Source organism: Tasmannia lanceolata, unplaced genomic scaffold (genome assembly GCF_043159265.1).
Source record: "Tasmannia lanceolata isolate RefF3 unplaced genomic scaffold, GAP_Taslan_0.1 ptg000018l, whole genome shotgun sequence".
Taxonomy (NCBI): domain Eukaryota; kingdom Viridiplantae; phylum Streptophyta; class Magnoliopsida; order Canellales; family Winteraceae; genus Tasmannia; species Tasmannia lanceolata.
In genome coordinates, this window is record NW_027518695.1 from 4,264,662 (window position 1) to 4,285,415 (window position 20,754).

At 37.8% G+C, this 20,754-nt stretch overlaps 1 protein-coding gene across 1 annotated transcript; it reads right to left on the minus strand.

The window, feature by feature from the left end:
• Positions 1 to 3,605: 3,605 nt before the first annotated feature.
• LOC143850668 (phototropic-responsive NPH3 family protein NPY1-like) lies at positions 3,606 to 10,840 on the minus strand. Its single transcript, XM_077359893.1, has 4 exons — positions 10,161 to 10,840; positions 8,001 to 8,070; positions 5,489 to 6,664; positions 3,606 to 4,311 (listed from the first exon to the last, which is right to left on the minus strand). The coding sequence occupies exons 1-4, from the start codon at positions 10,220 to 10,222 to the stop codon at positions 3,781 to 3,783; spliced, it is 1,839 nt and encodes a 612-aa protein (XP_077216008.1). The 5' UTR covers positions 10,223 to 10,840; the 3' UTR covers positions 3,606 to 3,780.
• Positions 10,841 to 20,754: the final 9,914 nt, after the last annotated feature.

Genomic DNA, 20,754 nt, shown 5'->3' on the forward strand with positions numbered 1-20,754 from the left:
ACATTCTAATTTAACCTAATTACCACATTTAGATTATTTGCCTAATCAAGCTTGATATCCTAATTAATCAAACTTACCTCCACTAACCAACTTGCCTAATATGTCTACATTACCTCATTTAACTTTCTTGCTTAATTTCTACCTCTTCAAGAGTGAGATCTCAACCTAATCCAATGGTGAGATCTTACATACCATGCGCCGCCACACACACAACCAACCCCCCCCCCCCCCCCCCCCCCCCCTCAACTTATGTGGATTGAAAAATGAACATACGATTAAAATAAAATTCCCAATATGAAAATAGAATTCTCCAACTCCCCAATAAAATGAAATTAAACATTTGATGCACATCGTCAAATATTTTGATCTAATGCACGTTGATGAAGGTGACTAATGATATTGTTAAATGTCCGTTACTGTTGATTGTCGAAGTAGATGAGGATTCCTGCCTTTTACTGAAGAATATGTCGCTTAGAAGATGAACCAGAAAGTGGGCTTACGAACCTCAATGAATGATAGCCTAAATGAGCTGAATAGAACTCAAGCCTCGATGGGCAAGTTTTTATTGAACGATTTTTTATATCGATCTTTTTGGAAATGAGTCAATATGGACTAATGCCGGAATGGGCAAGAATGTGCCTTGATGGGCAAGAAAAGATCTCGATGGGCCAGACATCATGGGTTGGCTTCAAATACTGATTCTCGTGAAATTGGAAGCTACTCTCTCATGCATGCACCTCAATAAAATGAAGCAACTCGACTGAATAGAGCAATTATTTCAGGCACACACATCAAACGAGGTATCTCAACCGAAATATACCAACAAAAGAAACAAAAATTGAGACAAAGAGAAGAAGAACTAAAGAAATGGTGAGAAGTGACGATTAGCAGATATATATATATATATATATATATATGTGTGTGTGTGTGACGGCAAATATGAATGGAAAAAAATGCAACGACTTTATAGATTTGAATAGATGCAAGGGAAATTTTTTTACGGCAAGTGACGATATCAATTCGTGGGGCTATTTAGCATGGACAAAGGATGGGAGTGCACTTAGTAAAATGAAGGGACTCAAGCCAATAGAAAAGTAGGCAAAAGGATACTGGCTCTAGTGATTAAAATATGAGGGGTACCAAATGAAAGGGAAATGAATACACTTTTAGGCACGCACTTCAAAAGAAATGAAGGGTGTAACAAAAAATGCAAGGGAGGAAATGGAATGGGTGCCACTATCAAAATAATAAGGGTTGGAATTTAGGTAATATGAAGTATTTTCAGTGTGGAAAGATAGGATACATTTTGTCCCGATCCCTCGAGCTTGAAAATGCTTCTGATACAGGAAGAAATGGGAGAAAACATGGGAGAACAAGTCCATATGAAAGAATTTGATGAAGGCTATGGAAGTGTTCTAGAAGGAGAGGGTAAATTTTTTTATGAAGACTTGCATGACCCTTGCTTGGTGAATAGGGAATTTTTCAATACTCCTAAGACGCAGGTCATAGAGCTAAGCTCATCATCAATTCGGATACTTGCAAGAATATGATTTCTCAAGAAGTGGTGAATAAGCTTAACTTGAAGATGGAAGAATACCCTCAACCCTACAAATTAGCATGGTAGAATAACCCCAGATGAGATAAGAGCCTCTCCACATTTCATGGTCTTATTTTCTAAAAAACTACAAAGATAATGTTTGGTGTGATATCGTCCTTGTGGAAGAATAGGGTACTATACATGATAGTAGACGAATACCTATACTTTTTACACGAATGGAAGATGATTGTGGCAAAAACAGAGTAGATATAATATAGGTTTCAACGTTGTGGTGAGCATTGCAACCCAAATATTTGCTTTATGTATGCTACAAGAAACATATGCGCTATGCATGAATATGAATAAAGATTAATGCAAAGATCCTTACAATTTGAGTTCTTCACCCAAATTATTATTGTTAAGATATGATCACAACGATAAACCCTAGATCTCACATAACATACATATGTGATTAAGACCATTGATTTATTGGATTCGCGGGCCTACGGGTTCGACCGATCTGATTATCTGCTGCATGTAACATGCATGGTTTTAGAGTCACCCTTCTTTGTTATTTTGTACAAATAAGGTTATTATAGTAAAATTAACTTGTATATGATATTTTGTATCTACAAAGGAATGTACACATTTATAAGATAGTTAATAGTTAAAAGAAAACTTCATATTTATAAGGTTTTAAACAAGGTTTAAAATTTCGGTTTCAGACCTTGAAATTTCGAAATTTCTGTCGAAATTTGGTACAAAAATCGGAATTAATATTTTATTCAAGTGCCTCAAATAATTATCCCTTTTGGGTAGAAATTATTTCAGGTGCCTCAAATAATTTTCACTTTTCAGGTGCCTAAGACGATAATGCCACCAATAATTTTGCGTATTCTCATTTTTACGAAAAATAAACTTTTTTTTTTGTTGTAAAAAATGAACTAATATGCAAGCTGAATGAAGATAAATAGATACTCAAACCCTCATCAATCTTGTCGAAGGAGAAGGAAATACTCCTATATCTCTATAAGCTAAATCAACTTTATTATATCTCATCAGCAAAAGGAAGGAAACTGCCTTGCTGAACTTGTGCTTGTCATTAGAGGAGTAATACTTGCTATCCTATTGGAATTAGAGAGACCTTCCTCACTCTGCCAGAGCTAAAAGCTTGGCTTTTCTAGATATTATTCTTACTTTTGGGGTGCCTCATCGGCTGCTTGGGGTGTTTCTTTCTAATCAACAGCACAACTATTAGAAGACTACTCAGTTGACCCTGGAGACATTCATCTTAATCACCAGCAAACTACTAGAAAAATACCTTAAAAAGAGGGTTTTTTGTCGTAAAACCATGAGCTTTACTAAACCACTAGAAAATGCACCACCTTTTACGTACTTTTTACTTTCCCAGCATTCTACTAGTCCTCTACATGATAACCAAACAATACTTTTTGAAAAGTATACTTGGAAGACTATTCAAAGACAACTTAACTACTATTTCACCTAGACACCAGTTAGAGTATTACTCTACTGGGACACGGGTAAGACAACCAAATGCATCCTTATAATTCCCAACTTTTGTCAGTTTTTTTTTTTTTTTTTTTTTTTTTTTAATTTTAATCTTATTTTGTTGGATTTTTTAGGCAGGGCGGGCTATGTCCTCCTCTTGTACTTTTTTTATTTTCACTAAATAGAGTCACGGGTCGTCCGCCTGGGCACACAATTAAGTTCTGGGTTGAAAAAACAACCAATTAGGCTTCGTTCCTTTCGGCGTAAAAATGGATGTAAAATTTGTTTTATGTTCAGTTTTACAACATAAAACAAATTTTACATCCATTTTTACGTCGAAAGGGAGGGAAGCCTTAATGAAAATTCATCCATATGAAGCCTGTTAATCCGAAGGTTCAGATCATCCATGAATCCAAGGTTTTTCTATTTTTGCTTTTCTTGAAGTGATTGGATGGAACTGGGGTTAGAAATAGCCTCTCCATCCTTTCTGCAAGAACGTATTTTTTCTTCAATCCAAATGGAATTTCACCAAAAAAAGATCTCTAACTGAACTTGGATGGATCATGGTACAATAACAGCATTTCCAAAGAAGTCACCAAGAAACATACATTTCCACCCCTAACTTTCATCACCTTCTTTGGCTTTGCTGCTTACATCCTTCTTACATCTACCCATCACCTAAGCGAAATTCCCCTTTTTACACATAGTACACCCCCTTACATCTCAAAAATTTTCTATGAAATGGAATGCCTCCTGTTTCTTGAAGAAGAAACTAAAGACTTGGCTTTTCCAGGTTTCACAGAAACAGGACTGTGAGAACTCCCAGAGGTTTCAGAACTCCTGTTCTCTCCATGCCCCTTGCCGAGCCAAAGCTTGTCGAAAATTCTCCTTGACCGAGACGGCAGCAAAAACCCAACTCTGCTTTTACTCTTCTTTTTCTTCTCCCCATTTCTCCGGCAATCGTCATCTCCAATTTTCATATGCTTCATTTGTTTCTTCAGTGATTTATAATCCTCTGGCATTGATCTCTCCCAATCTTCTGTATTTGTTACTGAACGTGAACTTGCACGTGAATCACTAGGTGGGGTGGTTACACTGCCTGCAGCTGCTGCCCTCGCCTGTTCGAAAAAGAGGACCTGAACTACGACACGGAGTGGTAGCCGCTCGTTCTGAGCTGCATGCATGCATCCCTCCATGGATAGTTTCTTGACATCCATTAGACTGCATATCTTCTTCCTTTCTGCTTTTGACAAACCTGGATGCTCCTGAAGATAATAATACCATTCAACCCATAACCCATAGTGAACTAGAACAAACACTGATTGGAAAATAAATCAGAAAGCCTCAGGAAACTTCATAGAAAATCATGTTTCAATTCTTGACACATGCCAGAAATGATCGTTAACATATTCTAGGTTATGCTATAAAAAGTTACCAATTGATGTTATGCAACACTGTTAACAAACAAACTTTAGGACATGGAATCACCTATATCACGGGAATGTAGTGTCTTGCATTGCAGATTTCTTGAATTCAGTTGTGATTTTTCATATTAAGCACATAAATTTAGCGAAATGATATCCACACTCCCTTGTTTTAGTAATGCCACTCAATTTTACACTGCACTAGCTAAATGCTGTTAGGATTACCAAAAACTATCGCCAGGCAAACAGAAAATATTTAATAAAAGTGAAATGCCATTATGAAAACGAGTGAGTGTGGAAATCATTTGTTTTCGTAAATTGAACAAGGGTCAAAACTGCAGTTAAAAAATGCAAGCAACGACACCATAATCCACTGTTAGTGTGTAGGGATGAATAATATTATAAGAGTCTCGGAAGATATATTCAATTTAAATTTAAACCCCTCTATATTTATATAGTTTTGTTATCTACACATCACGATGGCACAATCATATCCTTGAAATCCCTCAGGGCATGTTAAGCACCAGTACACCTTTGAATTGGATAGATTTCTCGACTGCAATAGCTTCTGTTCATTGATCTATTGAATTGCCCCACCAATGGACTGATAAGTGAAAATATTGAACTAACTCCAATTTTGAAAAGGAAATTGATCAAACCAACAAATTAATAGAAATATTGATTGCTGCATATCTGATAAACAGATGAAGATGGTATTGGGCATGAGAAAATTCTTAACATGGAAACACAACACAACCATAGCAAAACAATCAGCCACGTATGTATAGGAATATCTGCCTCAAAGTGCATGCAATAAAAAAAAAAGGCAGCCCAGTGCACGAGCCTCCCGCCATTGCGGGGTCAGGGGAGGGCTAGATGTACGCAGAGAGGCTGTTTCTGTGACTCGAACCCGTGACCACCATGTCACAATGGAGCAGCCTTACCATTGCGCCAAGGCTCGACCTCTTAAAGTGCATGCAATAACTGAATTAAAATAATGCTATAAAGAAAATCTTACCTTCAAGAAGATATCAATGGCCCTATATAACCCATCATGAACAGGCCGTGCTGACTCAGGAATCAATTCTACCAGATTGACAAAGCTGGCCAAGGGAAGATTTGGGTCACGCGCAATTTCAGCAAGATAACCATCCACCAGTTTGCCAACATTTATAGAAGAACAACGCCCTAAAATGAAATTTCCTGCACTCTTGTCATTTCTTTCAACATAATCAGAATCTCGAGGATTTCGATATTGTATCAGAAACCGACTGACAATACTTTGCACTAGATGCACATCAAAAACAGTGTTGTCCGGTGCCCGTGCAGGAATCAATAGATCATTTACTGAAGCTTCATCCAACCGCAAACTAACCCTCTTCACGAGCTCTTCCCTCGGTAAATTACCCACTCCAATTATTACTGCAAATTTCAATAATTTCAGTAGAAAACTACATGAACAACTACCATCCTTATCAGATGGCAGTAACCAAATGATCGTTTCCACTAAAGTACGATTTCTCCTATCATCAGAAACCAGGGCATCAATAGAATTTGGCAGCCACCGAAGGGCATAAGTATGGAGGGCCTCCCCAATAACTTCACCTGACATTCTTCCCTTGGATTTGACAGTGACCATCACTCTCTTGTAAAGATCAATTTCCAGCTCACATATATCCTCGACCCACCAGTCCTTGGGAACAAGAGACATCAGCTTATGTTGGAACCTTGCCCCATTCTCAACCATCTGGTCTGCTGCCGCTAATTTCCTGCTATAGGTATATGACCAGTTGACATTTGAAGGGTCAACAGATGTTTTAGAAGCAATGGAATCAATGCATAGCCCAGTCACCTTCAGATCCTCAGACCAGGGTAACAGAGACTTAGTAGTCTGAAGAACGATAATGGAATCTTTCCAGCTGCGGAAAACGCTGGAGTTCAAAAACACCTCAATTTTAAATATTAAATTTCCTCTATCAATATCCTCAGTCATCTCCAGAAACTCAGCCGCACATCGAGCAGCAACAACATTATAGGCATTGAGGGTGACGGACATGCCATAGCAGAATTTGGCACAGATCTCGAAGGATTTTGGTCCGCCCGGAAAATCAAGCATGTGAACTTCATCAGTATTTTCCTCATTGGCTTTCAAAACCAACTTATGCAAGCGGTTACTCTTGGACAGCAGAGGGAACTGCATGCACAGATCATGTTTCCATCGCTTAGTTACACAGGTCTGCAAAAAAGTTAACTTTTTTGACTAATTTTATGCGCAGATGTTCAGGTGTGATGCATAGTTGGTTCAGGTGTGATGCATAGTTGGTTGGTAATCCCTGCTATTGAATCACTTAATCTACTCATGTAGATAATTTTCACGTGCATTATATAATTTTCATAACATGTTTTCTTTATTATCTTTCATAATGTCGGCGTGTTCACCAATTTTTATTTTATAATTATTTCCTTTAGCCAATTTCAAGTCCAAATTCTGTATTCAACCAGTCCAACAGTGGTTAGTATGATTTTGGAGCATGCATCAAGTTTCTGACAACACCACAAAGAAAATTTGGCATTAGATCATTGCTCACAAAACCAGAAGGCACCAAGGTGGTCGCAGAAAATCAGAGAACATAATGGTGTCACATGAAATCTAGAGTAGCATGGATTAACAAATTAAAAGCAGCAAAAGATGAGATAACCAAACAAAACCTAATTATTCCATGAGTAACCAAGTTTTTCCACGAGTGGCATGAATCCTCAAGGTAATCATATGGAATCAAGAATTGAATGGATTATGAATCAAACAACACCAAGGACTGCAGATCAAGATTTAGTTCTTCCAAGACTAGCAATTTTTCAGGGGAACCTGGAAGGCATAATGAACACATAAATTATAATGAAGCGTCAAAAAGAATAAAGATAATCTGAAAAGAGGTAAACAGAAATGGTAGTCTTCATTATTGGGCAAGCAAGGAACTTGTTATGGTTGATGGAAGTCTTGTATCCAACAACAGCTTACTTGATTCTGAACTTAAGGTGCTAACTATTGTTCGTCAAAAACATGGGCTTCATGAAGCCAAATATCCTTTTCTGCCCACAATTTGAATATACGAATGAACAAAACCTTAATGTGTTTTTTTTACAGAAAATGAGTGAAAAATAAGAATATATCTGGCATAATGGGCAGCGATTAACATAGGTTGACAATCTGCATGTAGTCAAAGAAGATAAAAAAGAACTCTTTATAAAAAAAGTTAACTGCTTACCCTCTAGCATCCTAAACTTCTACAGATACAGGTAAAATTTGTGTTAATAAGTGTCTATTGGTGGTTCTATGCTTCAAAGAAAAACAATACCAACTGGTCAGAGAGATATTGTGGACCCCTGGTCCCTCTGTTATCTCCCAGGCCATTATACGATGTAGTTTTATGGGGACCCCTGGTCCCTCTGTTATGTAACTTTCGTATGATTAAAAATATATCTTTGTTGCTTATCAATCATTTGCAAGCAAGTATAAGCAGGAAAATTACCTTGTGCAGATAAAATTTCACTTCTCCAACATTCACAATGACATCTGTTGCCAGCTCAGATGCCACATACCTGCACTATGAATAGCTAAGTAAATGCTGGGCCCTGGAATAATTAAAAATGCAATGAGGTGGATACCCCAAGACTTAAATTAATTGGAAAAAAATAGCAGCCATTGGCCTTAGGGTCAGCAACTGTGAGAATTCAGAAATGCAAGCATTTTGGACTTAAATGCTTCAAGTAACAAACAATGAGATGATGTGCAAAAACATGAAAGTAGAACACTAACACACTTCAAACCTAGTCAACATTGCTTGAAGCTAAATTAAAGATGTATCAGATGAGTGACGACATGCAGAAGTGATATTTCTAACATCTGAGAAGCTAAACAATGATTGGTGCAGTGGTAATTGTCTCTCAAATGCAGCTGTTGTAGGCAAATTTGGGGATATCGTGAGTGACTAAATTTAAAATCCAAATTCCAGTGTTTTCCAAAGGCTATATGATTCCCGTCATCTTAAAATAAAATGGCAATTTGTCATCAAGTAAAAATATTTAAATAGGTAACTAGTCATGCATTTAATAGGCAAATAAAAAATGTTCAGCCACTGTACCCAATACTGAATTCATTTCTTGATCAGCAGAGGAGAAGAAAAAATTAGCAAAACCAATGAGATGAGCATGGAAGGTATTTGGATTGATGCAAAATATAACATTTGGACAATAGTCTCAAATCCACAATTCTTGACTGTTCAGTCACAGAATAACCGCTGCCCTTATGGCTTCCATTGATGCCTGTATGGAAACCAAAATGCCAACATGGGGCCAAAAATAGAAAGATAAACATAGCACATCTTCATAGGTGAGTAAACCCTCAAACGGGTGTTTATTCAAGGGTTTCGTTTTTCGTCAATGTTGGGCAGACAAGGTCAAGGTTCCCCTCCACTTAATGATATCCCCCACACTCTTATGTGCATCAGAACATAATTAAATTGGTAGACCAAGACATCGATTATGCAGAGTGAAGGATCACTAATAAGGCCCTGTTTGTTTTAGATTATTACAACTGATTGTAGAGTCCCCAGGTGATTATTGGACTGAGAATTGCACTAAATTTGAGTCCAATAATCGGTTGGGTACTCCACAATCGGTTGTCATAATCTAAAACAAACAGGCCCTAAGCTAGATCACCTACTTGCACCACCCCAAACCCAACCCAACCCAACCCAAATACTCGCCACAGCATAAGTAACCCAATCCATCCTCTATCAATCATCTGAGTCAATCAATCGAATCATGGAAGCAGGCCAAAGAAAATCCTAGTCGACTCAGTGCAACATGGCCAAGTAAGCTGTTGAAGCGGGCTGAGTAATAGGCTAACGCGACCTACACTTGGTTGACATGGTCGGGTACTTGGGAGAGTCAAAGGAGTTTTGATTGACTGGATAGGCCAAAATGCGGACATGGACAACAACACGGCCATGGTAAAAGGGAGTCAACTCTGGTGAGTCAACAACTCTGGTGAAACTATGCTTAGCTCTCTCATCATTCTTCTTCAGTGAAGAATGATTCTCAGAAAATACATACCATATTGCATTATTTGGCAAAATACTAAATGGACTATTTCTATTTTCTATACAAAACTACCCAAAAACCATTAAAATTTGCTCTTAAGTACACACCTGTGTTTCCCAAATCACCTCAGTTTTCAGCATAAATCTCCTTAATCTCAACATATCGGTACCGGTTGCGAGTATCAGATTCAAAAAAAGATTTCGATCGTTATCAGGAATCAGGATTCAGGAAGTTCCATCCCATCCTACAAATTCTCTAACCACGGATATTTCATGAATTTCTATAAAATAATTTAAGAATATAAAGTCAAAGGTATTACAATCTTCACTTAACAACCATCAAAGAAAAAAAAAATTAAGAAAAATAAAACAAAAAAAACCCAAAAACAACAACAACAACAAAAGGTCAGAAAATGAAAAATGCCAACCACAGATTAACTAATAAAAGAAAAACAAAATAAGGGGGGTAAAGACATAAATGAAACATTAAAATTATAAAAAAAAAACCCAAAGTGAAGCAAATTCGAAAAAAAGAATCCCAGCATCCGGGAAAAAAAACACTACAGAGAAAAGAAAAGAAACCTTCACCTGATACTATTCCCATCAGCTACAAATGCGTCCGGCTTCGATCCCAGCTTCATAAACTTCATCTCCAAAAAAAAAAAAAAAAAAACCAATAAAATAAAGACAATTTTCAGCTTACCCTCACCCAAAAAAAAAAAAAAAGGCGCCCCAGAGCCAGCAAAAAACCCTCCTCCTTTGAGTCCTTTCTTCTCACCAAACCCTCACAAGTCACAAAGCATTCGACTCTCTTTCTCTGCTCGAAATCCCAAAATTACCAAAACGCTCGCGCGTCGTCCTGTCGCTTTTAATTCTATCAAGCAGGAGGAAAAAAAATCGCCTGTCCAGCTAAAAACCACTTTCTCTACTCCAAAAAGCGGTTTTCTACCAAAACCGCCATTATACTAGGCCTGCAATATTTGACTGTAGCATATCAGTGTCTAAATGGCACAGACTTACGAGCCTATGGATTTTCCGCCCCCCTGTTTCGAAAATTCTCCTCCTCGGTTCTAAGATGAGTGAATTTATCGTGGTCTTTGTCTTATGAAATTTTCCATTTCCGATCTCAACATTGAGAGAGAATCAGATCTCTCTTTTCTTGGTTTTGCGTGGGATTCCTTTCCTTTCTCTATCTTCTGAAAATCTCTGCGGAGGGAGTCGGGAGAGTAAGTGGAGGACTGTCGAGAGTGTGGGACCCCGTGAGTTTAAGGCACCTTTTTGCCGTTTTGTATGGCACGCGAAACTCACAATTTGACCAGAATGCCCTTTCTACTTTCTAATCCTCGGTTTTACCGCTTTGTCAGTCTCACCATGGATTTCGTAAATTCCTTGTCTTGCTTCCTTTCCTTTCCTTTTCGAGCTTCCTTTCAACTTGGGAATTGGAGAAAGGTCAGTGGTCCGCAGGCTCCTTCGAAACTGTGGTCCACCATTTTCCATTGCTTTACCAATCATAAGACAATGCGATGCTCTTGTAATACGATGACTTTTTATAATTTTTCGATACACGGATTCTTGGATCTTGGATTTCTTCAAAATCATACTTGGGAGACCTAGCTATATCCGTTCACAATTCTTGGGCTCTCCCCACTCCTGACTAAAAGATTGATTTTGCGTTGATGAGAGAAGAAGGAACTTCCCACCCTTCTTTTCCATCAGCAGATCATCCTATATTTTCAGATTTTAGAAATCTCAAGAGGGGGAAGTGATTTCTAAAAATTGGATTTCTTACTTAAAATCTAGGATTCCAAAGAGAAGTGAAACGGTCGGCCTATTTCTTCTCTCGTCTCCCAACTATGATTTTGAAGAAATACAATATTCTAAAATCCATGCGTACAAATGGCCCCCTACTTATTGCGAATATAAGGAATAAACAGTTGGTCACATTTAGCAGCTGGAGTCCTTTGGTAGGTTGACCATTATGACCTTCCAACTTGTGAGCTTGAATATATATCACTGGTTCTTTGTTCTTCCAATTTATATTTAGGGGAGTGATAAATCTACCCCCATGTATCTTGAATCGACCCCCATGTGTCTATCTCTATCCCCTTTCTCTCCCTAACTCATAGGAGAGAGAAAGACACATACGGAGTGGATTTAAGATATTTGGGGGTCGATTTATCACTGCCCTATATTTAATGGCCACAAATTACGGTTGGAATCTTAATTTTGGGGGATTTATGTGGCAATTTCGCTCAAAGCCATTTCGCATCTCACTTTTGGAGCACAGAACAGCCACCTCAAATAAATTAAATTAATAAGACAAAATCTCCTATAGAGTCAGCCTATGTGGCTGTTCTCTCCTCCAAAAGTGGGCCGCGAAATGATTTTCCACAAAATTGCCTAGCAAATCCCTAGTTTAAATGTGGAGATATATAGGGATTCAACAATGGCGTGGCACAATTGGAACATGCCTCGAATTGAGCTAGGGTGAAGTAATTTAGAGACAAGTTGAGATATGGTTGACAATCTTCAAGATGGACCAAGTTACGATTGAAGTAATGCTACCTCTAAATTTTCCTTGGAAATATAGTCTAATCCCCATGAGTATTTCAGTCTTTTTCTTGTACGAGAAAAAGTGATCGGGGACAAAGTTCTTGTCTGGTTGGGTGGTCCAACTGCTCAGGTCAGGTGATATGGTCTTCAGTCTCGTTGCTGGAGACAGCTGGACCCATGTGCATTTAGTTTGAGACTCAACCAATATAAGTGGGTCCCTTTATTCAAAGGTGGGTCTTGTGTTAGAGTAGCTAATTTAGTACTCCAATCTACTAACTAATCTTTTTATTAACTCTATAAACAGCATTTCTTAATGGAAAATTCTAAAACATTAGGCTCTTTCCGGACGCACTTGTCGGGCCCCGCTTGTGTAAATGATAGGATCCGTAGATCCGTACCCCTAATTCAATGAAAAGCACCTTGATCAGATGATCCTAGGCCCTTAGATCTATCGTACCTTGTTTAGGATTCTGCTAAGAAAAGCTAAACCATTGATTTTTGTAGTTCCTTTATCTTATCCGAGGGATGCCTGTTTAGAATGGGAAAAAGATCATGAGGGTAGTAGCCTCATAATGCTTTATAAGATCAACGGTCTCGATTGCACATAGTTGATCCTGATGGTGATTGTCAGTCCAGCAGTTCTTTTTCTTTAAGTATATTTATGGGGGAAAGCAACGATTACTTAGAGGAGAGGTAAGGTATGTAGTTCTTGAAATGGTCCCCTTTTTTCTATTAATGGAAACAAGAAACAGGGAACATATCCTGTCAAGTGGTAGGAATTTTCAGACAAAGATAAGAAAATGATATTTGCACTCCCTTTTTTTATTATAGGCCACTTCTCATTTTTTGGGATTTGAACGACTGTTGCATGAGTGCAGCCACATTGGGTAACTTTTCAACAAATTTTGTCTTATTGATTTTATTCATCTGAGATGGCTGTACTCTCATGCAACAGCCGTTCCGCTAAAAGCCTTCTGCGACTGTCCCTAGCAAATAATTCCCTTCTGTTAAATACTTTTCTGGATAGCTAGCTTTCTGTAATGAATATCCTTCATTTGATAATTTAAAATTTTTTTAAATAAAGAGAGGAGTTCCATTATTAAAAAAAGGTAGTACGAATATCATTTCCTAAAAGATAAAATCATATCTTGACCAGTGTCTTCATGTATGTGTCTGAGTGTGAGAGAGAGAGAGAGAGATCAACTAAGAAAAAATGGCTTTTAGAGATAAAAGGAGAAGTGGTATTTTGGAGGTAACAAATCATTTGGATGCCGGAATGTTTTTGGTTCTTGGGACTTTTGTGGAACAGAAAACTTCCTGGGAGATTGGTGAGAAAAAAAAAACTCCCTGGAAGTATCCCGATAAAATAAAAATCCCATGTTTGGTTGAGCGAACTATGGTGGGAAAAAAAATCCAGGTAAAATAAAAATCCCATGCTTTGTTTGGTTGCTTGAATTGTTGGGAAGAAAAAAGTTCTTCTTGTGGTTATTATGGTTCCTCGGATTTCGTGCGGGATTATTTTGGTTCCTGAGATCTTTTTTTTCTAGCTTTGGGTTTTGTGCGGGGTTATTTTGGTTCATGGGATTCTTTTGTGCCCACTATATAACCAGCAACCAAACGTGAGTTTCCTACGAAAATTCCACAAAAGTCCCAAGAACCAAAAAAATTCCGGCATCCAAATGGGGTTCGTAATTCCGTAATTCCTTAAATATTTTAAACATTTAATTTTATATAAACTTTCCTTTAATTATAATTTACCTTACAATTGTAAGTTTTTTATAGAATGATATCAACACAACCAAGTTTAAATAATATCACAAATGCAGTTTGTCTTTTCTTTTTTAATTGGCTTGCCAGAGCTTTTTGGGAACGATAATATTCTTAGACTCTTTAAATAATAAAAGACGAGATGTGTTGTGCAAATATCAACACATGGTTGTGTTGATAACATTTACCAAAATATATATTATACATTTCATTTCCCCTTTAGCTATAAATACATTATAGATTTAAATTACTTAATCTACCTATTATGTAAGCTGGGAATCCATTGCCTGACTCCATACCTATCCGAACCTCTACTGAAACCACCCACCAACCCATTGCACACGATTGGAAGCCATCGTCCTGCCCCCATTTGCAAAACTTTCAGCCACACCTGCCCTTTGAGCAATGGGAAAAAAGAAATTATGACTATTGAGGCTCAGAAAGACCCTTGCATATGTAATGTGTTGCTCAAAAAAATCTTATAAATAAGAAAATTTGTGTTGCTCCGAGAACCTTGTATATGTAATGTTTACTTTAACTATTAAATGCCTTACAAATGTAAATTTCTTAATCATTATTAAAAATCATATACATGTAAGTTTCTGAATAGCTATTAAATACTCTATAGATGTAAATTTCTTTAAAACTATTAAATACCTTAGATTTTAAGCTCCGGCTCTATTCCTACTTCATAATAAAGTTTAGTCATAGCTCCCATATTTTTTCTTTCCATGTAGATGAACCCAACTAGTGTCATGATTAGACTCAGTCAATTTGAGCCGGATAGATCCTTTCACCTTCTTCATGAATATTTTCTAAAGGATTCATTAGTTGACCCCAACTAGTTTGGGACAAAGGCTTAGTTGAGTTGAGTAAGTGCCATTTTCTTCTCAAAGTAAAGTATTTCTTAGCTGTTTCTTCTTCTCCTCAGTAAGATAGCCCTTCATCTCGCTTTCATGTTCCTCACTCATTCATTTACAAAGTCCCTTGTTTTTGTTTCCTCTACCGGCTTTCCTTGCTCACAAATGTTGATAAATGTGTTGTCCTTTCTGTCTCTCTTTTTTCCGCTTGAAAGAGACCACTCTCTCATCATACCCTACCAATATATCCCTTGTTAGTGAAGCCGATGCAAGCACTACAGTTTGCCACACAAAAGCAAAGGAAAATCTAATGGCCTCTTTGGATGTTGACCACCACCCCCAAAAAAAAAAAAAAAAAAACAGAAATCAGCATTCCATTGTTATCCAATCCAGTTAAGATACTCGCTTTTCACCCATGCGAGCCAAGTTCAATGTTGGGGTCGACTCCTCCAAAGATTGTGTTGACTTCCAAAAAAGCTGACCCCGTCTTTTGCCCATTTTAACCTCTATTTTTTGCCAATTTGACCCATTTCTTCCCCATTCTTCTTTTTTCCTTCTTTCTCTTCTTTTTTATTTTCCTGGAGCTTTTCATTGTTTCTCCCCCTCTTCTTTTTTATTCTTCTTTTTTCTCTTATTCTTCCTCTCTCTTCCTCCCCTTTCTCACTCTTCCAAGTTGGAGAGATGATAGACGTTGCAAGAGAAAAAAAAAACAGAAAATTCGAGAAAAAGAAGAGGGTAAAATGGTCTTTTTATGCCCATAGAGCTCCCTTCTTGTGTGCACATAGTTGAAACCATGGTTTTAAATTTCGACCGAAATTTCGGATTTCGGTGGGGACAGAAACCGGAATTTGATATTTCACGAAATACCAAATTTTGGCCGAAAATTTGGAATTTCAGTCCTTAATTTTGGAAATTTTGATTCGAAATTTAGAGAAAATGGCATTTAAAAAAAAAAATGTGACAAAATTTCGGATTTCGGTGGGGTCCGAAATAGATACCGAAACCGAAATTTAAAACCGAAATTTCGGATTTCGGTGGGGTCCGAAATAGATACCGAAACCGAAATTTAAAACCTTGGTTAAAACTACCACCCCATAGTAAATTCAGACTCAAAATTTAATTATATCGTATTTTACTCTAATCATTGTTTGCAAATAATGATTTTTAACTTCCAAACCATTTGCAAATAAGATAAGGGAGATGATAATTTCACTCCCCCCCCCCCCCCCCCCCCTTCTATAATGTGATTTGACGTGAACAGTGGGCAACTTTAAGTCAAATCACATTATAAGGGGGCGCATGCTTACTGCAGGGGGGGGGGGGGGGGTGGTGAAAATATCATCGCCCTAAGGTAAATATGCAACATAATATCTAAATGTACGCAAAAAAATCAGTGGGAAAACTTTAAGTCAAATCACATCATAAGGGGGCGCATGCGTACTGCGCGGGGGGGGGGGGGGGGGTGAAAATATCATCGCCCTAAGGTAAATATGCAACATAATATGTAAATGTACGCAGAGAGATCTTAATGCTCTTCTTTAATTTTTCCACCCACCGAGGAAACATTCTGTTGGGATTAGTAATGGGTTGTAACATCTTTCTAGATTTCAAAGGATTGGTGTGGGGCCTTAAAATCCATTTCTGGGCGTTTTGTTGTGTCCGTTGTTGTATCATAGGAATTCAAAATACAGACAACATCTACCAAGACAATGATGTGTATCCATTAGCAAAAGGGAAATGCAATTCCCAAACGACCAAACTTGAAATCTATCTGGAGACGATACTTGCAGTCCCTTGTTTTAATAATGGCACATTGTCACTCCTCTCCTTATGCTGTACTTGTCCAATTGGCTGCTCACATCTTTTCGGGAATTGTAACAGCTTCTCAAAAGCTAGTAAGGAAAAGTTAGAATAAGGAGAGGAGTGCCATTATCACATCACACACGTATAAATGAGTGGGGACATTTTGAGCAGAGGGAAGAGAGATATTCCCTTTACACTAGAGGGGGCTGTCCCAGGTAAATAAAAGGGGTGAACATATGGTTTACCTGGTAGCAAGGGCGTCTTGATGCTAAAAACGTTTAGGGGCATTTAGAGAAAGTTCTTATATGGCAAATACGTGCACATTTTTTTAAAATATCGTGGGGCATAATGATTCAATGATCCAAACCATTCATTTGTCGGGCCCCAACTTATATAGGCACATGAAAATCTTCTCCATGCAATGATCCTAACCCTTTGATTTGTTGAGGTTTTTATAATGTGCCATTCTCTACAGAGAGGAGGGTCAGGATCATCTTATGGAGATGATTTTTAAGCACAACCTATTTTAGTTGGGGCTTGACAAATGAATAGTTCGTAGGGAAGTGATATATTAGCCTCTTGTTCTTCCCTGGGCCTAGGAAAGAAAAGGGGCAAATATATCATTTCACCAGTCTAAATCATTGAATAATGTGAGCCCCACTGTATTTTAAAAACTTTTGTGTGTATGTACAAGCTAGTTATTGGGCCCCACTTTACCTAATCTGCATGATCCGATCCGTTGGTTCAACGGTAACCATAAGTTCAGCCAAAATGCTATTGAGAACATCTTGAGTGAATGATCCTAGGCTCTTGATTTATCAGTTGGCTTTTGTAGTCCTTTATCTTAGAGATAGTAAATCTTAGAGATTGTGCTTGTCCATGGGCTTTGGTATGGGATGCTTGAAGACCTAAATCTTTGAGAAAAAGGCTATATGACAACACAGTTGAGATGGTGTACTTCTGCTTACATGGTAGTCTGTGGTCCGTCACTTACTGGAACCATACTCACATGTCAAAGTAAATGTCAGTTTAATGACTAATCAATGTCTACAATAGGGCAGTGATAAATCAACTCCCAAATATCTTAAATCGACCCCCATGTGTCTATCACTCTCCTCTTTCTCTCTCAAACCCAGAGGAGAGAGAAAGACACATGGGGAGTCGATTTAAGACATATGGGGCCGATTTATCACTCCTATGTGGTGAGATATTTTCAGAGCTATCTGATCTGAATTGATCACTTACCAATGTGGGGGCCACCTCTTAGTAACTGATTAGGACCTGACAATTGTCTGTTTATAAAAAAAAATATCTTGGAAATGATACCCCCCTCCCGCCAAAATAATAATAATAATAATAATAAAATGAAATAAATTAAATTAAAATAAAAACAAAAAAACAAACTTCCCTCTATTATAAAAGAGTAAACTCCCCAAGTCAATCGTCTCCTGTCGAATCCTCCTCTCCATCCAAGTTTTGCCTTAAAATTCTCTTCACTCACTCGAGTTAATTGAAAAAAGATCGACCACGACAAATGTTAACTCACCCGAGTTAATGAAAGTTTAGTACATCATACATTGACTCGCATGAGTAGATATCTTTTTTTTTTAACCTTAGCCGGGTTCTAATCCTTGGAGTTTTCAAACATTGGTTTTGGTTTAGTGTCTAATCAAAGATCAAGCGGTGATAAAAGCTAGTATAGGTTTGGGTTTTTGCTGGGCTTTTGGGTATCAGGTCTCCTTGTTTGGTTATAGCATTGAAATCCCTGGAGGCTACCAGGGATGTCTCCTGTTAATCATTGCCTGTCTACTTATGTGTTACCCTTGGTAATGACACCACCTACCACAACCTAGGTTCACAACCAAAAACTACTTGCCACTATTCAATGAGGTAAGTTCCAGGCAAATCCAATGCCTGTCTCCGTCACTAATCTACGAGGTAGAATACCTGCAACCAAACAAAGAAACTCAGGAATGAACTTTTCTCGTGTAGCATTTTCCACATTGGATCATTACAAGTACTACAATGATGAAAGCAGCTTAAGGCACGTGGTAGGTGGTCATTTTCTGAAATGATTACGATTATGCCACATTATTCTTGATTTTCAGCTTTCCAATTGATTATTGAAAATCATGAGTAGTGATTATGCGTAATAAATAAATTGATAAACAGTACGGTCACCTTTCTTAATCGATTATGGGACCACGCCACATGCAGCACTTAATCATATCAGCCACCGCCTTCCAATTACGAAATGGGTGCTACAAGAATCTCTTTAATCAAAAGGAAACTGATCTTCTCGTGTCAAAGGTCCCAGGGCTAAAATATACCCGACTTAGGAATCGGAATCGGAATCGGCATCCTATTCCAATTTCTATTCTGATTCCATTGTAAATACAATGGAAAAAAAAAATTAAATTAAAAATTCATTCCAAACGATGTAGAAGAATCAGAAAACTGCCACTTGAGGTGGAAAATAGATTATGATATTTTTCTCACATTAATTCTGCTCGGTGGCATTTTAACCCCCTTATCGGAGGGAATTGGAATAGGACATTAATTCCAGCATCTGATTAAAGTTATCAAAACACATCCCAAGCTTATTTTACTCTTGTGGGGGCCAAGGCCCCAATCGATGGAATGATATTAAATGAGAAACAGCAACATAACCGAGACAAAACTGCAGTGCCGACTCGCCATCTAGTTAGAAAGAAATCCACCATTTACTCCTCACTTATTTTAAGTTTTTATTTTTATTTTCATATTTAAAAATATTTACTCCACACTATTTTTAAGTTTTTATTTTTATTTTCATATTTAAAAATAGGAAGCTATTCTCTCTCTCTCTCTCTCTCTCTCTCTCATGAGTAGCAGGCAAATTCCTGCATCCAATGCACTGCACAGTTAGTTTATATTTTACGATATATTACATGGTGCCCGACCGTCAAGTCCCGTGTGGGTGGTACTTCAGAAGTACCACCCTTGATGTTTGATCCAACAGCATCCTCTTAAAAAGTGGGCTGTTGTTGGATCAAAAATCAAAGGTGATACAGCCTGCACGGGACTTGATGGTCGGCACCATATAAAACTCCATATTTTAGCCTTTTCTTTATTTTATAGAACATCTTACTGCTTAATTCAAAAGTTGCGGAAATTAATGTCATTTCGCTTTTCAATTATTGATGATAGAGATTTCTCGCACTGACGAAGAAAAGACAGCCATCGCTAAATTCTACTTTTTTTAAAAAAGAAAAGAAACTAAATCGATTATTGGCGACAAATATAATCGTCCTATAATTCTTTAGAGCTGGACTATATATAACGGCACTTTCTCGATGGAATGTTGATTGCAAAAAAATCCAAAAAAAAACATTTGCGCTACATATATTGTCAGGACTATGGTTTTAAATTTCAGATTTCGGTTGAGACCGAAACCAAAATTTGGAGAAATCCAGAATTTCAGGTTTTATCAATTTTTGGCCGATATTTCAAAAAATTGATTTTTTTTTAGGTTTTATCAATTTTTGGCCGATATTTCAAGAAATTGATTTTTTTTTAAATTAAAAATTATTCAGAAAATTTGGCCTAAATTTGGTAAATACATAAATAATAATTTTTTTAATTACCAGATTTCGGCCGAAATTTCGGTTTCGGTCAAGACCTAATTATAACCGAAACCGAAATTTAAAACCATGGTCAAGGCCCAGGTAGAATTCACCCCTAAAAGCTAGTCGTTAAGGGGAGGGTGCCATTCCCTTATAAGCCCACCGCATCCTTTCATTTTTTTCGGATGTGGGATCTTGCGTTTGGGTGGAACCCCCAACAATCTACCCATCCACACAAAGCAACGTGGCCAATCTCACCCCTCCACATGACGGCAACATGGGACCGTCCTCGAAGGTACACCGGGGTTACCGAGATCTTCCTCGAGGGACTTTTTTCCGTCCTCAAAGGCAACACAGGGTTTACTTCGCCTAAACCCTAGGTCATACCATTTGTCGAGACCCAGGTAGAACTCACCCCTAAAAACTGGTCGTTAAGGGGAGGGTGCCCTTTCCCTTATAAGCCCACCACATCCTTCCATGTTTTCCGATGTGGGATCTTGCGTTTGCATGGAACAAAATCCGTCGCCTATAAAATAGGCGATGGAAAAAACCGTCACAAATTATTTAATTTTTTTATCATATATTTTCCCTGTG

Bases quoted from the DNA above. Each gene is read 5' to 3' on its own strand.
- LOC143850668 (XM_077359893.1), bottom strand. From the start codon at position 10,222: ATGAAGTTTATGAAGCTGGGATCGAAGCCGGACGCATTTGTAGCTGAT. The intron at 6,665-8,000 runs GTAATTTTCCTG...CTGTGCATGCAG, and splicing joins TGAAATTTTATCTGCACAAG to TTCCCTCTGCTGTCCAAGAG. The intron at 4,312-5,488 runs GTAAGATTTTCT...TATTATCTTCAG, and splicing joins CCATTGATATCTTCTTGAAG to GAGCATCCAGGTTTGTCAAA.